Source organism: Chlorocebus sabaeus, chromosome 23 (genome assembly GCF_047675955.1).
Source record: "Chlorocebus sabaeus isolate Y175 chromosome 23, mChlSab1.0.hap1, whole genome shotgun sequence".
Classification (NCBI taxonomy): domain Eukaryota; kingdom Metazoa; phylum Chordata; class Mammalia; order Primates; family Cercopithecidae; genus Chlorocebus; species Chlorocebus sabaeus.
Genome location: NC_132926.1, coordinates 22,135,826 through 22,152,891, shown reverse-complemented (window position 1 = coordinate 22,152,891; position 17,066 = coordinate 22,135,826). Strand labels below are relative to the sequence as shown.

At 48.8% G+C, this 17,066-nt stretch overlaps 1 protein-coding gene and 1 pseudogene across 5 annotated transcripts in view; one reads left to right on the top strand and one right to left on the bottom strand.

The window, feature by feature from the left end:
* Positions 1 to 4,262: 4,262 nt before the first annotated feature.
* The window catches only part of CCNJL (cyclin J like), a 61,625-nt gene continuing 48,821 nt past the window's right edge, over positions 4,263 to 17,066 (bottom strand). For all 5 annotated transcript variants that reach the window (XM_073010547.1, XM_008015189.3, XM_038005280.2 and 2 more), the window contains 3 exons: positions 12,394 to 12,696; positions 8,141 to 8,300; positions 4,263 to 6,397 (listed from right to left, as the gene is read on the bottom strand). In XM_073010547.1, the coding sequence (XP_072866648.1) occupies positions 5,977 to 6,397; positions 8,141 to 8,300; positions 12,394 to 12,696 (884 nt within the window). In that variant the 3' untranslated portion in view covers positions 4,263 to 5,976. The remainder of the gene's footprint in view (positions 6,398 to 8,140; positions 8,301 to 12,393; positions 12,697 to 17,066) is intronic.
* LOC103244902 (cytochrome b-c1 complex subunit 7 pseudogene) lies at positions 11,224 to 11,708 on the top strand (annotated as a pseudogene).

The following is a 17,066-nucleotide window of genomic DNA, read 5'->3' as shown; positions in this document are numbered from 1 at the left end:
TCACCTGAGGTCAGGAGTTTGAGACCAGTCTGACCAACATGATGAAACCCCATCTCTACTAAAAATACAAAAATTAGCTGGGCGTGGTGGCATTTACCTGTAATCCAGCTATGTGGGAGGCTGAGGCAGGAGAATCAGTTGAACCTGGGAGGTGGAGGTTGACTGAGTCAAGATTGCACCACTGCATTCCAGCCTGGGTGACAGAGCAAGACTCTGGCTCAAAAAAAAAAAGGAAAGCCAAAAAACCTTTCAGAGAATTGGAGGGTGGACAGCGCAGTGACATCTGGGTATGAGATAGGGAATCCCCTGACTACCGAGGGCACAGCTGCATGAAGAGGCACGACATTCCCATGAGCCACGTTGCCCAGCAGAGATAGGAATAGAAAAAGCAATCAAGTTAAAAGCTGCAAAGCTAAAATTGAACTACTTGAGAGCTGTGATCCACAAAACCAACTTATTAATGCAGATCCTTATTATGGAAATGGCTGCCTTTTGAGACGGTGTACCAGCAGTGTCAGGTGCTGCAGAATGTTCTTGGAGGAAGCCCACCGAGGCTGGTCTGTACCCTGCTGTGGCCAACCTGACTAGACACCAGCCTTCGGCTTTGCATCTCTCAGTGGACAAGCTAAAGTATAATAGTGTTCCACAGCCCAAGGTCCTAGCTCTTTCTTCACTGACTTACTGTTTTTTACCTTAAAAAATAATTGCGGATGGCAATCAGTTGTGTTTGGCAGAAGAAAAAAAATCATTGATTCAGACAGTTTCTGGGGTATATTAAGTGTTCTTAGATTAGTTGAGCTTCTCATTTTGCCCCAATTACAAAAATAGTGGAACAAACAACATAAAACAACAAAATAAAACACAATGGAGTAAAACCTCCCTTGAAGGCCCAGGTCAATATCTAAGCCCACTAAGACTTAAGATAATCGGGTCTGCCTCTTCAGTGGGTTTGATGATGGCTGGATGGAGGACAGGCGCCCTCTGCTTCCTGTACTACCTCCATCTTTTTGCCCTAGGGCTTTTTATGGAGTGACAACAGCCCTGCCCATAGGAGCTCACAGTCTAGAATCGTTTTAATTCACACACACCCACAGTGCACACTTGTATATTTAAAAGATAGGGAAGAAGCTGGGTGGGTGGCTCATGCCTGTAATCCCAGCACTTTGGGAGGCCGAGGCGGGTGGATCACTTGAGGCCAGGAGTTGGAGACCAGCCTGGCCAACATGGTGAAACCCTGTCTCTGCTAAAAATACAAAAATTAGCTGGACATGGTGGCACGCATTGATACTCCCAGCTACTGGAGAAGTTGACGCAGAATTGCTTGAACCTGGGAGCTGGAGGTTGCAGTGAGCCAAGATTGGACCACTGCACTCCAGCCTGGGCGACAGAGTGAGACCCTGTCTCAAAATAAAAAATAAAAAAAAGGAAGAAATAAAAGATTTGGAATCAGTCTTCAGCAACTTTAATACTTCTTGATTTTTTGCCTAGTTTATTTCATGAGGAGGTCAGCTCATTTGCTCCCATTTGAACCATGCTGCCTCTGAAACTTAATTACATCCAGAAAGGACACTTGTATGCTAGTTTATCCATGGTCAGTTGTGTAATAGGTCTGTTTCTATATGCACATGTAACCCAAATGTCAAATATAAATTGGGTTAGGTGGGAAAAATAATTTTAAAAGTTGGAAAAAGTTCTATTATGTTGACATGCTTAAATATTGGTATATTAAGTATTCTTTCATCAGCATTTCATATTTATTGGCAAATACAGGTAATTTCTGTATACTTTGAGGTAATTCTGTTAAATTCATATAGATGTCAGAAAATATTTTCAAAATAAACTCGACTAGGTGTAGTGGCTTATACCTGTAATCTCAGCACTTTGGGAGGCCATGGCAGTCAGATTGCTTGAGCTCTGGAGTCTGAGATCAGCCTGGGCAACGTGGTGAAACCTCATCTCTACAAAAAATACCAAAATTAGCTGGGTATGGTGGCAGGTGCCTGTAGTCCCAGCTTCTCAGGAGGCTGAGGTGGGAGGATCCCTTGAGCCCAGAAGGTCAAGGCTGCAGTGAGCTGTGGTTGTGCCACTGCACTCTGGCCTGGGCCACAGAGCGAGACCCTGTCTCAAAATAATAATAATAATAATTAAAAATTTAAAAAATCAAAATAAACTGGGGAGTTACAAAAATACAACTGAAATATAAAAAACAAAGAAATCATAAACCTGAATGACCAAGAAGCTGGCTAAAAGTGCAGATTCCGGGTCCCCACTCCTCCTAGAGAAGGCTCCAGGTCATTCTGCAGCTTGCTCAGGCTTGAAAACCTCTGAATTTAACCCGATGCCAGCCCTGGGAGGAACTTTTAAGGCTGTCTTTGTGCTTTGTACAGCTTTCATAGCCATCCTCCAGCATGGGAACGAACACAATCTTACATGGAGCGCCCAAGGGTGGAAGAAAGACAAGTGGCACAGCCTCCCCACCACCCCAAAAGCTTAGACCCATCCACCAACTTGACCATCTCCATAGTAACAGATGGGGAAATGGAAGCCCAAAGAGGGAGGGATTTGTCCAAAGTGAAGTGGTGCTCTTGGTAAACCCAAGACTTGCCTTGTCTCTGAATCCCCAAAACCTAGAGCTTATTGCCTCGCCTGGCCTTGCACAAGGCAGGTGGTGAGCACTGCCCTCAGCCCCTGCCTTGGCGGTGTCAAACACACTCCTGGGTCTGGGCTGCAGCCTCAGGCCCTGAGCTCATCTTCCCTTTCCTCCCTTAATTGTCTAATCCAAGGCATCTGCACTTAGCAAATGTCTCAGTCCCGCTGTGACGCCAGCTCTCTAGGGTGGTTCTGCTGGAACCTGGGTAGGTAGAGGGCAAGACAGAAGTCTCGAGTGAGACTCCCTTCAAGGAGGAGTGCGAATCTGACATTTTTCATAATAGCTGATGCTATATCCCATCCATTCTACATTTACATATTTTGACATTTAACGCTTCTGAAATAAGAATGCAATATATAATCAATGGTATCTTGAAAACTGCCTAATGATTTAGTTTTCTAAAAAGTCTTAGTGCATAAAATAACAGTGCATCTTACAAAAAGCTGGTCTTATGCTTGAAGAAACATAATAATTGTCTCCTTTTTTGGAGGTACTAGCCTTGATGTACATTATGTTACTTAATCCTCTTGAGAACCCTATGAGGCAAGGTCTGTTATCACTCCCATTTTAACAGGTGAGAAGACGGAGGCTCAGAGAGAGGTTGGGTCAGCTGCCTTCCAGCAGCTGGTGAGTTGTGCCATTGTTAACTTTATGTGGCAGCTCGGCTAGGCTATGGTGCCTGTTGTCTGGCCAAATACTAGTCTAGGTGTTGCTGTGAGGGTATTTTTTAGATGTGATTAACATTTACAATCAGGTGACTTCAAGAAAAGCCTCCATAATGTGGGTGGGCCTCATCCAATTGGTAAAAGGTCATAAGGGCAAAGATTGCGGTTTGCTGGAGAATAAATTTTGTCCCAAGACTGTAACACAGAAATCATGCCTGAGTTTCCAGCCTGTGGGCCTGCCCTACAGATTTTGAACTCTACTGCAACATCAACTTTTTTTTTTTTTTTTTTTTTGAGACAGAGTCTCGCTCTGTCACCCAGTCTGGAGCACAGTGGCTGGATCTCAGCTCACTGCAAGCTCCACCTCCCGAGTTTACGCCATTCTCCTGCCTCAGCCTCCCAAGTAGCTGGGACTACAGGCACCCGCCACCTCGCCCAGCTAGTTTTTTTTTGTATTTTTTAGTAGAGATGGGGTTTCATCGTGTTAGCCAGGATGGTCTCGATCTCCTGACCTCGTGATCCGCCCATCTTGGCCTCCCAAAGTGCTGGGATTACAGGTTGAGCCACTGCGCCCGGCCTGCAACATCAACTCTTACCTGAATTTCCATGCCCCAAATTTCTGGCATGCCCCAGAAATTTTAGACCACAGCCTCCGCAATCACAGCCAATTCTTTAAAATCAATCTCTCTCCATATTGGTTTCTTTGGAAAAACCCTGAGATGGTGTTGGAGCTGGTGTGTCAAGCCTTACACACACCTCTGCTGGCCTCTGTGTGCCTAGGGAGGCCCAGCTCCCACTCAGAGGGCAGGACTCAGCTCCCGAGGTCTCGCTGCTGCCCCCAGCATTCCACCCCCTAGCATAGGGAGATGCCCACCAGGGCTGGTTTGAGAGAGGGAAGGAGGGGCCGGCCCAAGAGGGGATGCCTAGGACAAAAGGCGAGACACCAAGAGCAGGTGACGTGTTTATTGTGGGACACCTCTTTCTGGGTGCCGCGCTGGCTGTGAGGGAACCCTCACGATCCCCAGGTCCCAGAACAGACAGACACAAGAACTTGAATCCAAACTGCTTGCACATAAATAGAAGGGAGGTTGGCAAAGGAAAAAAAAAAAAACAACAAACAAACGTGCAGTCTCCTATGCTAGTGTGACACGGTGGCAGAGTCTTATCCACACCCCGTCTCTTTTCTTACTGTCTCCACACTGAGATTTTCATTTGCTCTGGAAAGATTCACCATCTTCAGATGTGACTCAGCAGCATGCAGCTGTCTTCCTGGCGGCCCCAGGCACAGTCTCCAGGACTGGCAAGGGGCTAAGAAAACCAAGACAGGTATTCCTCAAACAAAACAAAAATTGCTTCCACGGTCCTTTGCATCTCCCAGTTCTGATGGGTGAACGAAGCGTCCCCCAACCCCAAACTAAACCAAAGAACATGCTAAGCACAAGCTGCGAGTCAGAACAAAAAACATATTGCACACGGTTACAAGAGTCTTCCTGAGAGCCCTCTCACTGCAGATCCCTAAATACTGGCTTTTGATCCAACCAGTCACTTGCCTATCAATGGTGGTATAATACGCCATGTACATCCCACACCCCAAATCCAGTGGGACTAAGCAAATCTTCCACATTGCTATCCTTCGCTATCAGCCACACTCAAAGCCGAGACTGGGTTAAACTCATGCACTGTAAGTATGTGGTGGAGAGAGGTGGGAATTGTTTAAATCTTTGTCTTCCTTTCAACGAGCTTCTCCCTCCCTGGGTAGTCATTAAAGTTCTAGAGGTGAACACAGCCTCCAAGACGTGGAATCTTCTGGAACTGAGAGCTGGGAAAGTGGTTCTCTCCAACCATATGCTTTCAAAAAGGAAGCTCTGTGGTTACCTGCCGGTCCGTCACAAGTTGGGTTCAAACTTGGGTTCCAACTTAACAGCCCTCATGTGGGACAGGCAGTGTGGCGATTAAATTTGTTTTTTTCTCCAAAGGAATTTTCAAGTATCACCAAATCCCTGATACAGTGTGTAAACAAGACATCTTACGAAACAGAAAGCGAGACCACTTCGGGAAGCAGCAGCATGTGAAATATCTAAAAGGTTGAAAATGGTTTTAGGTTCGAAAACAAAGGCAAGACAGCTACCCACTGTGCCTCGCAAGGCAAATGCTCAGGTATACACACAAACCCAGCCCCCTCTGCACGGAGCCAGGGAAAGAAAAGCACCCAACACAGCATCCTCTGGGGCTCCTGAGAACATGCCAGGCTGCCCCTCCTTTTTCAGTGGTGTAGCTGCCATCAGCAAAGAGTAGAGAAGTCTTTAATGCCAAAAACTGGACATGCTTGAGATCAGTGGTCTGTGTCCAGTTCCCACTCTCCTGGCTCCTTACCAAGTCTTTCTGGATTCACTGGCCCCTGCGTGGGGGGACGGCCACCAAACCATCCTTTTGTACCCCAGTCACACGTGGCAGATGTTTCTCAGAGGAAAGCTCTCGGGTGAGGTATGTTATTGAATGTTTTGCTCTGGGTCAGGTTTATTTAAAAGGAGCACAGACCCTCCACATTCCAAGGCTCTTCAGGGATGGCCTCCTGCCGCCTCACTTGGCTGAGCTCTCCTCTTCAGTGTCGTCTTCCTCTGCCCAGATCTCCAAGGCTTCCTCGTGAGGTCTGGAGGTGGCCTATCTGTCAAAGCAGCCAGTGGGGAACATGTGGCTCCCACTGAAGTAGCTGCTTCCGTAGGTGGTGGCGAGGCAGTGCCTGGGCTCAGCTGCAATGGCCATCTGCATGCTAAGGGACGCGGGGATGGGCACGGGACACATATCCAGGGGCTGGAGAGGGGGGTACGGGGTGTGGAGGGATGAGCCTGTGCTCCCCGAAAGCAGGCTCCCTGAACGGTGGGCCTGCAAGGAGTCCCGGTAGGCCAAGCATAGGTCCTGCACAGGGGTCTGGAACTGTGCCAGGGTGGTCGCTGGCTGGCCGAGGGCCGGGTAGGCTGGTGGCTGAAACAGCACTTGGGTGGGGGTGGGGGATGTGCCGGGCACCATCGCCAAGGCCTGGCTCTTGACGGCTACGGCATCTTTGAGGACGTTGTCATACACTCTGAAACAAGAAGACCTGGGTGAGAACTGGAGGCCAAAAGCCACCAGATGACTGTGTGTGTCTCTACCTGCCTTGCTAAGTGGGACTGGAAGAGATGCCGTGTGCCCTGTGTCCACCAGGCCTTACCTGGCTGTACTCACTGTGTGTGGCACCGCTCCAGCTGTTCACCAACTAGATTCAGGCCTTGGCTCTCAGCTTGGATCTGCTTCCTACAGAAAACTTCTTCTGGCCCCTCCAGACTAGACTGGCTGTCCCCGCAGCCCCACGCTGACTCTCTCCACAGTCAATACCCCAGAGAGTAACTTGCTCCAGAGGGTAACTTCTAGTTACCTGGCTGCCACGAGGATCACGCCTGCTTGTGCTCACCAATGCATTCCCTGCCCCTGGCACTGGAGTGTTCCTGGGGCCTGAATGAACCCAATCTCTGCTTTCCAGGCAATTCTGGGCCAGCTCCGTCCCCAGCAGGGTCACTCCTTAGCTAGCTGATACCAACCAAATTGACCCCTGAGGCCTAGGATTTTTCACCTGAAAAGGGGGCTGGAACAGAGACTTTTGCCATCTCAAAAAAAGCCTCTCATATAGCTTTTTGGGAAAACAAAACAATTAGAGGCTTATGTAAGGCATGCACCGACACTCAGACCAGGCTTTGGGGACCTTCTCAAAAACACAAATTTTAAAACAAGGTCTAGGGAGTAGGACTGACTTTTCAGAGGAATGAGACAAAGGCAGCCGCCAGCAAAGCTTCCCACATCGGGGAAGGCTCTCTTCAGGGGTCTAAGGGCTTCTACTTTGCCCACACGGCCCACCAGTCAGTCAGGCCGGCATCCAGGATGCACGGTGCCTGGCAGGTGGAAGGGGAACTGGACAGTGTGTGCCTACTGGGAACGGCTCTGTCCTGTCTGCCTTGCTCCCTGCAGTAACTGGGGCACGTTTGCTTCCAATGTCAGTTTCAGGGTGTTGGGCCCATGATGCCTTTCAATATCTTCTCTGACACACTGAACATTTCCTCCCCGAGATTCCCTGTGGCGCTTAGAGGAAGTCACTCGGAGCTTACCTGGCTAAGAGGTCAGCTTTGTGACCATGTCCGAGAAAAGTAGCTTATAATGGAAGTCCTTCAATGTGATTATCTATAAGATTACACTGGGACTTAGATCAAATAGCCTAGACATTTAAAGGTGCAAGCAACCCTCTTCTCCCTTGATGCCTGACTTTAAAGATGTAAACCCAGCCGGGCGCGGTGGCTCACACCTGTAATCTCAGCACTTTGGGAGGCCGAGATGGCTGGATCATGAGGTCAGGAGTTCAAGACCAGCCTGACCAACATGGTGAAACTCCATCTCTACTAAAAATACAAAAATTAGCTGGGCGTGGTGGCGCATGCCTGTAATCCCAGCTACTCAGGAGGCTGAGGCAAGAGAATCACTTGAACCTGGGCGGCAGAGGTTGCAGCGAGCCGAGATCGTGCCATTGCATGCCAGCCTGGGAGACAGAGTGAGACTCTGTCTCTAAATAAATAAATAAATAAAATAAAAAGCAAACCTGAAGCTATCCAAAATAGGAAGAACTGGTTCTTGAAACCCCACTTCCACCAGGAGTCACCATGGCCCACTTTCCCTGAGACCCTGTAGCTGGAAGAACCACCACAAGCTCCAGACTCAGGAAACTGCCTGTGGCCTGAGGCAGGCCTCAAGGCAAGAGGAACCTCACTATTTCAGAAACACAGGATTCAGGGGAGAAACTTACACCAGCAGGATTTCAATACACGTGCTGAGGTGTTCCAGGGAATAGCTTGAGATCCTCTGCAGGTCTCTGGTCCAGTAGGGAGAAAGCTGCAGGCAAATCCTGGAGGCCCCAACACAGGCCGCAGCGACCACAGAAGGCTGGAATTTGTAGAATACGTGATCTGAAAGAAAGCCATGGAGGGAGTCAGCATCCAAATCCTCCCCTTGAAATCCCAGGCCCACCCTGAGGATGGATGGACAAATGAATCATTTTCAAGGCTGTTCATCGCCATCCTATAAATAGGATGGAAAATTAGAAACTGTGAAGTTCCATTTTTGAATCTTAACGTTGGCTCTTGGTTTGGGATTTCTTTTCTGTTGAGACAGGGTCTCCCTCTGTCGCCTAGGCTGGAGTGCAGTGGCAAGATCACGGCTCACTGCAGCCTCAACTTCCCAGGCCCAAGAGATCCTACTACCTCAGCCTCTTGAGTAGCTGGGACTACAGGTGGGCACAAACACATCTGGCTAATTTTTGTATTTTTTTGAGAGATAGGGTTTCAGCACGTAGTCCAGGCTGGTGTTGAACTCCTGAGTTCAAGCAATCCTCCTGCCTCAGCCTCCCAAAGTGCTGGGATTACAGGTGTGAGCCACCAAACTCCCAAAGTGCTGGGATTACAGGTGTGAGCCACCAAACTCCCAAAGTGCTGGGATTACAGGTGTGAGCCACCAAACTCCCAAAGTGCTGGGATTACAGGTGTGAGCCACCAAACTCCCAAAGTGCTGGGATTACAGGTGTGAGCCACCAAACTCCCAAAGTGCTGGGATTACAGGTGTGAGCCACCAAACTCCCAAAGTGCTGGGATTACAGGTGTGAGCCACCAAACTCCCAAAGTGCTGGGATTATAGGCGTGTGACCAGTCTGGGATTTCTGACAGCAGCCTAGAATAGTGTTTTCAAAATACTGTCCACGGCTCCCAGGGAGGAGCAAAGAGCTTGCTGATATTCTACAAACAGAACTGCAAAACATTTGTCCGAAATTTCTTTGGTTATTATGAGAGAATGACACACTATTCCAAAGACTTCCGTTTTGGGGTATGACTAAAAGCTACTTATTAATTGTAACAATGCCTGGCCCATAGTAGGCACTCAGTGAAAATCTACTGAATGAATGGTTGTAAGACTGACATTTATAACTAAAATTGGCACTTAGGTTGACTGAGGAATCTAAATGTCCAACTAAGATATCTGACCACAAGGCAAAGCTGGTACTAAATATGTGCAAAGGCAAACAGTTGAAATTTCTACAGTTTTCCTGACTGCCACTGGATTTTCAGTTTATTACTATGTTATCTTAAATTGTTCATGATTTCTGCTGGGAGCAGTGGCTCACACCTGTAATCCCAGCACTTTGGGAGGCCAAGGCAGGTGGATCACGAGGTCAGGAGTTCGAGACCAGACTGGCCAACATGGTGAAACCCCGTCTCTACTAAAGATACAAAAAATTAGCCAGGCATGGTGGCGGGTGCCTGTAATCCCAGCTACTTGGGAGGCTGAGGCAGGAGAATGGCTTGAACCTGGGAGGCGGAGGTTGCAGTGAGCTGAGATCATGTCGTTACACTCCAGGCTGGGTGATAGGGCACAACTTCATCTCAAATAAAAATTTTTTTGTGTGTGATTTTCAATTACTTCCACTTTTGCCTTTTAAAGATCAGTTCATAGGGCAGCTAAACAACAACAACAAATTTTATATATAAGGTTATCAGTCAGGGTGGTAATACGGTGATAGAAACAATCATTCAGTCAGACTCCCCAGGTTCAAATCCTAGCAATGAGCAGGGCATGGTAGCTCTCACCTGTAATCCCAGGAGTTTGAGACCAGCCTGAACAACATGGTGAGATCCTGCCTCTAAAAAATTTTTAAAAATCGGCTGGGCATGGTGGTTCACACCTGTAATCCCAGCACTTTGGGAGGCCGAGGCGGACAGATCATGAGGTCAGGAGATCAAGATCATCCTGGCTAACACGGTGAAACCCCGACTCTACTAAAAATACAAAAAATTAGCTGGGTGTGGTGGCACGTGCCTGTAATCCCAGCTACTCGGAAGGCTGAGGCAGGAGAATCACTTGAACCTGGGAGGCAGAGGTTGCAGTGAGCCAAAATTGTGCCACTGCACTCCAGCCTGGGCGATGGAGTAAGACTCCGCCTCCAAAAATAAAAAATAAAATAAAATAAAAAAAATCCTAGCAATAACCTTGGGTAAGTTACAGCATCAGTTTCCTCTTTTGTAAAATATGATTAATGGAGGTGATTTTGGTGTGGGGTTGCTGTGAAGTTCAAATGAGATAATGTGTGCAAAGCACTGAAGCAAGACACCTGGCATGCAGTAAATGCTCAGTTAATGCTTGGGATCACAATCACTGATTTTTTTTTTTTTTTTGAGACGTTTCGCTCTGTCGCCCAGGCTGGAGTGCGGTGGCGGGATCTCGGCTCACTGCAAGCTCCGCCTCCCGGGTTCACGCCATTCTCCTGCCTCAGCCTCCCGAGTAGCTGGGACTACAGGCGCCGGCCACCACGCCTGGCTAGTTTTTTGTATTTTTTTAGTAGAGACGGGGTTTCACTGTGTTAGCCAGGATGGTCTCGATCTCCTGACCTCATGATCTGCCCGTCTTGGCCTCCCAAAGTGCTGGGATTACAGGCTTGAGATTTTTCTTTTTTTAGATGGAGTCTTGTTCTTGTCGCCCAGGCTGGAGTTCAATGGCACAATCTTGGCTCACTGCAACCTCCACCTCCCGGGTTCAAGCAATTCTCCTGCATCAGCCTCCCAAGTAGCTGGGACTATAGGCACCCACCACCATGCCTGGCTAATTTTTGTATTTTAGTAGAGACGGGGTTTCACTATGTTGGCCAGGCTGGTCTTGAACTCCTGACCTCAGGTGATCTGCTCGCCTCAGACTCCCAAATTGCTGGAATTATAGGCGTGAGCCACCGTGCCCAGTCCAATCATTGATCTGGATACTCATGCCCATTTTAGTTTGTGGTAGGTTATGGGATGGTTGTATCAGCAGTATTTTTTTTTTTTTTAAGACGGAGTCTCACTGGTCAAAATGGCTGGCATGAAGGCTGTTGCAGCATCAGGCAAGTGGCTGGATGGTATTCGAAAATGGTATTACAATGCCGCAGGATTCAATAAACTGGGGTTAACGAGAGATGACACAATAAACGAGAATGAAGATGTAAAAGAAGCCATAAGAAGGCTTCCTGAGAAAGTTTATAATGACAGGATGTTTCACATGTAGAGAGCACTGGACCTGACCATGAAGCATCAGATCTTGCCTAAAGAGCAGTGGACCAAATATGAAGAGAAAAATTTCTACCTTGAACTGTATCTGAAAGAGAAGAAAGAAAAGAAAGAGAAGAATGGGCAAAGAGGTAATCATGTAATTGAAGTCTGTGGATGCAGCTCTTATGAAGATAGTTAAACTTGAAACAATCTTAAGAATTATTTGGTCTGCAGATATTTTACTTTAAATAAATGTCTATTGTAAAAAACAAACAAACAAAAAAGATGGAGTCTCGCTCTGTTGCCAGGCTGGAGTGCAGTGGCGCGATCTCCGCTCACTGCAATCTCCGCCTCCTGAGTTCAAGCAATTCCCCTGCCTCAGCCTCCCAAATAGCTGGGAATACAGGCACGCACCACCACACCTGGTTAATTTTTTGTATTTTAGTAGAGATGGAGTTTCCCCACGTTGGCCAGGATGGTCTCGTGATCCGCCCGCCTCGGCCTCCCATTACAGGAGTGAGCTACCGCACCTGGCTCTATCAGCAGTGTTTTTGACCCAGTTAACATCTAGATTCTAAAACACTGGGAAGAGCGAGTTCCAAGTAAGTTTCAAGTAATAGGGTAACTTTTATTGCTACATACTATCTATATGATGGCAGTATTTGAGAATAACTGATCTGCAAATCTGTGCTATGTAATTCATTTGCAATGTTCCCGGTTACTGTAAGAAGAATTACCAGGTGATCTGTAAGTTTCTAGATTTCCAGCTGCCTGTACATAAGTTGCTATTTCTCTTTTACGTGTTACTGGTAACACACTGGGCTAATCCTTGCCCTTTCTTTGCTTATCGCCTGCAAACTAAGAGTGATCTGGGTGCACAGGCCCCAGTGAGAGGCCTGATCTGGATGGACATGCGTTTGAGAGCCACCTGACCTTGACCCCTGGGTGGGTGGGGAAAGGGTGGGAGGTCCTGCCATTGGGTCCCAGCTGTCACCTTGCAGGGTGACCTCTAGGAAGTAATGGGCATACTCCTTGAGGCACTCTTTGGTCTTGTGGGGGCAGGTGGTGGGCCAGGTGTGGCAGTGGTGGTCCTTCTGGCTGACGGAGGCCAAGAGGTAGTAGTCCAGGAAGTGGGCAGGCGTGGGCAGGCAGAGGTTCCAGCTGAAGGCCTCCAGGAGCAGCAGCTCTGTGCTGAGCAGCTCCTTCTTGGTGAGGGTGAAGTTCTGGCTGCTCAGGATCCTCGTGCTGTTTATTTGCTCCAACTTGGGGACATGGTCTTCCCGATCCTCGAACTTACCTGTGGGGGAGCAGGGGAAGCAGGGGTTACTGGAAGACATTTACCTGCACCCAGAAAGCTAACGGCCCACCTTACAGTGCCTGGACCGTGCTGGCAAAGAAGACAGAAAGCAGACAGGCCGGACTGAGGAGGAATAAGAACACTCATTCCAGATCTGTCAAACCTAGGCTTGAATCTGCAAGCCATCACTTCCCACTGGGGGATCACGGCTAGGTGTCTCAGCCTCTCTGTGACTCAGCTTCCTCGTCTGTAAGATGGAACCTATACTTCCTAAGGCTTCTGTTAGAGTCAATGGGAAAATGCACACCAAATGCTCAGACCAGCCTCCGGAACACAGAAAGCAGGTGACAGTGGTCAGCAGCAGCCAGGGGCTGGGGAATAAGGTGCTCTCTCTGCTCTCCATCTGGCCCTAACCAATCCAACCTCCCAGCTAGAGTCAGCGTGGCCGTGCAAACCCGGCCCTCCCCCTCCACGGGTAGAAAAGCTCTCCAATGGCTTCCCGCTATCCTTGCTGTTGAATTCGAACTGTGTAAACGGGGTCTTAGTTTGGGTTCCCTCTGGTTTCCAGGTCTCGGAAGGTGAGCCCAGGAGAGCTCGGTAGGTGGGGGAAGAGAACAGGAAAGGGAAGAAAGCCCAAAAGGACACAAGGGAGTCACCACTGTGGACAATCCGAGCTTAATCCTACTGAGGAATTCTGAGAAACAGCCTAAGACAGGCCTCAGGTTATCCCACCCACGGGTTAAAGAGCAGAGGCATTTACATAGCAACCCCTGGCAGTCATCAGTTATGGATGCTCTGAGGGGACAATGTGGGGTCCTTGTGCCCTGAGGGTCGAGTCAGGGGCTGGTGAGGGGCATGACAGCTTCCACTGTGTGAGGCTCTGCAGAGTGTGGGCCTCTCCAGCCTCAATGTTCCTCACTCTGGGGAAACCACACGACAGGTGGCCATGGACCCTGTCCCTGGCAGTTCTTGCCTATAAGCCTTCATTGACACAGCCCCCCGGGCCCAGAGCACCCTTCCCCATCCCCTCCTCACTCCGCCAACCCTGACATGTCCTTCACCTCGAGTTCCCGCCTCTCAGAAGTCATCCTCCACACCAGCCCCCTATACTGTACGACTCCCACATCAGGTGGTGAGGCCTTCAAGGGCCTGGCCTTGATCTGATCACCTGTGACCCAAAGCCAGCCTCATGGGGTGTGGAGTTGCCACTAAGCAAATGCCAAAAGAGGCAGTGGGGCGACCCAGCTGACCTCAAAGCACACCTCAGTGCTCACGAAGGGAACGGCAAACAACACACGCACGCACCTGCTCCCAGCTGCAGGCGCCTGTGACCCAGTTCCCATCTCTCATGCTGCTTAGGGGAGATAAGGAAGGAACCAACACAGCAGATACAGCACACTCCTGAGGATGGCTCAAAAGACGTCACCGTAGAATCAATCAACCGTGTCTCGGCAGGCCAGGGTCGCTCCCTTCTAGGCAAACCTTGCAGCAGCCCACTCAGTGGGTAACGATGACCTGACACAAAGCTCTGGTCTTTGATGCAGAGGAGTGGAAATGTGTAAGACAGTGAAGGGCAGAGGCACTACCAGCCCCGCACCATGCAGTTTACAGCAAGCCCACATTCCATCTGGAGCCCAGCTGCTCAGCCTGCAATGGTGCTGTGTCCGAAGTACACACATTCTTGTCTTGCACACAAGAGCTACTCAGGCAGGCCAATGCGAGGTCAAAGCTGCCCAAAGAGGAAGAGCCTCCTGCATGGCTGGAAATCCCAGGGTTGAGGCTCTGGCTGACTGGCTCTATTGGCTTCGGCAGCGCTGCCTGTCCCCACCCCCCAACACTCCCTCTCCAAGCACAGGATCCAGCCACGTGGGACTCCGACCCCTCCCCAGGCTGGGAATGCTCTTCCCCTCACCTCCCTTATCTGTGTCCTCCAGAGCTCAGTTTAGAGACCTCCAGGTATTAAAGGGACTTCTACACTCAGATTACTTGCTTAACATCCAAGTATTAGTATTAATGGCTGGCATCTGACTCTAAGCCTCGTAAGAACGGGAACTGAGTCCGACCCATTTGCTGCTGTGCTGGCAGTTCTCAGCACGTGCCTGGCACATAGTAGGTACCCAATAAATATTTGTTAAATGAATGAATAGTCCTCTCAGGAAAGAGATATTTTAGGCCATTTGAATTTTTCTCTGATGATCTTGTATTTCCCAGTTTTTTCTCCAATGATCATGTATTCTTTGTGCAGTTTTTAAAAGGAAGAATTTTATTTATTTATTTTTTCCAACAGCTTCCGTGAATCTTGTGCTAAGCCAGCCTTGGTTGCATGCCTCAATAGAAACGAGCTCTCTTTCCCTCCCCAGAGCAGGAGGTGGTGAGGTGCAGGTGCACTGTACTGGGGCTGCACTAAGACCCTTGCACAGCACTGCTGGCAGCCAGCAATCTCTCAGAACTGGCAGATGTGCTCAGTCAGATTAGTTTCCTCCTCCCCTCCCCGCTTTTCAAACCTTTCAGAGCTCTGCTACCAGGCCCAAGAGGATTATCCTCCAATGGAAGGCACCAAGGATTATTGCAGAATCTGATTTCACCTGCTCCCTCTGCTTCCTGGGGACGCACCACACGGCAGGCCACAGCCAGGCAGAGCTGGGTCTGAATCCTCAGGAGTTTGCTCTGGACCCACAAGCACTAAACTCCACAGGCTGTTTATTTGCTTATGATGTAGGACCACGTCCCACGTGAAGACAAAATGGTGCTGCAGAACGGAAAGTGCTTCACAAGCCCCCGGTACACAGAATGGGCTGTGCTTCCAGCTGGCCACGCACTGGCTCCTGGCAGGAACCTTCTAGGTAGGTTCTTTACAATCCTCAGAGGCTCAGAGAAGAAGCTGTTGGGAGAACTCAGCTTCTACACCCAGAAGCAGACTTCAGAGCCCCTGCTTTAACTGCTGGCCAGGCCAAGCCCAGGTTAGCGACTATCCCCTAGCACAACACATTTCGCAGCCAGAAAAGATTTTATGAGTTTTCTGATGCTGCACGTGCCTGGCAGACATTTCCTCCCCTCCTCCCAGGACTGTGAGTGGGGCTGGCCCGTTGTCCCCAGCGCTGCCACCGCCAAGCACTGTTATTTAGCTGCTTTCTCCTTATCAACAAACTGCACAGGCAACAGATGCCTAGAAGACTTCAGGCGAGTCCCCTGGGAGAGGCTGGGAACAGAATTCTGAGTCTTTCTAAGCCAGACAATAGCCACGGACTCTCCGACTCCTTTGATGCACTTTTGATTTTGAAAATTTTAAAATCAGAGAAAAGATGAAACAGAACAATGAACACATAAGACCCTTCACCAGACTCTGCCCTTGCTGACCCTGATCCGTGTGTGCTCTGTCTAGGTATATTCTGTCTGTAAATACTGGTTTTGTTGGACCATTTCTAGTCAAGTTGCAGACATGACATGCCACCCCCGAACACTTCAGCATCTGTTCCTGAGGTCATTTTCCTACAAATCGTAATGCTTATTAGCATTTCTAAGACATGAACATTAATGCAATCACATTTTCTAACATTCAGTCCACATCTGACTTTCTCCAGGGGTCCTAAAAATGCCTTTTATAACCTTTGTTTTGTGTTTTTGGATCCAGAATCCAAACTAGGTTCACACACGGAGTCTATTATCGTTGAAGTCCCCTTGTTTCGTTTGTTTTCCATGACACTGACTCTGGGAGAATCTAGGCCAGTTGTCTTGTAAAATGCTCCACATTCTGGATCTGTCTGATTGTTTCCTCACAATTAGATGAAGGTCAAACAGTACAGGCAAGAAAACGACAGAGACTGTTCTGTCCTCACCCACTGGACCACAGCAGGAGTCCTAGGCAACGTCACTTTGTACCGGCCTACGTTAGACCACTTGATTAAGGTGGTGACACAAGACTGCTCCAGTTCAAGGTACCAGCTTCCCTGGGAAATTAATGAGTAATCTGTGAGGGGACACTTTGTGAATATCCTGTTTCTCAATAACCTTTAGCTCAATGGCTTTACATCAATGGATGATCCTTTTCTGAATAAATTATTATACTGGGGGTTGGGGGTTGAAGAGGAAGTTTTAAAAATCCTATCATTCCATCTACATTTTTCTTTTTTGATGTTCACATTGTCCTAAATTGGAACAGCAGGAGCCCTATCAATCTCCTGTTTTTTTGAGACAGGGTCTCACTCCTGTCGCACAGGCTGGAGTGCAAGTGGCTCAATCTCGGCTCACCGTATCTTCAACTTCCTAGACCCAGGTGACCCTCCCACCTCAGCCTCCTGAGTAGCTAGGTATACAGGCACATGCCACCACACCTGGCCAATTTTTGTATTTTTAGTAGAGCCCGGACTGGT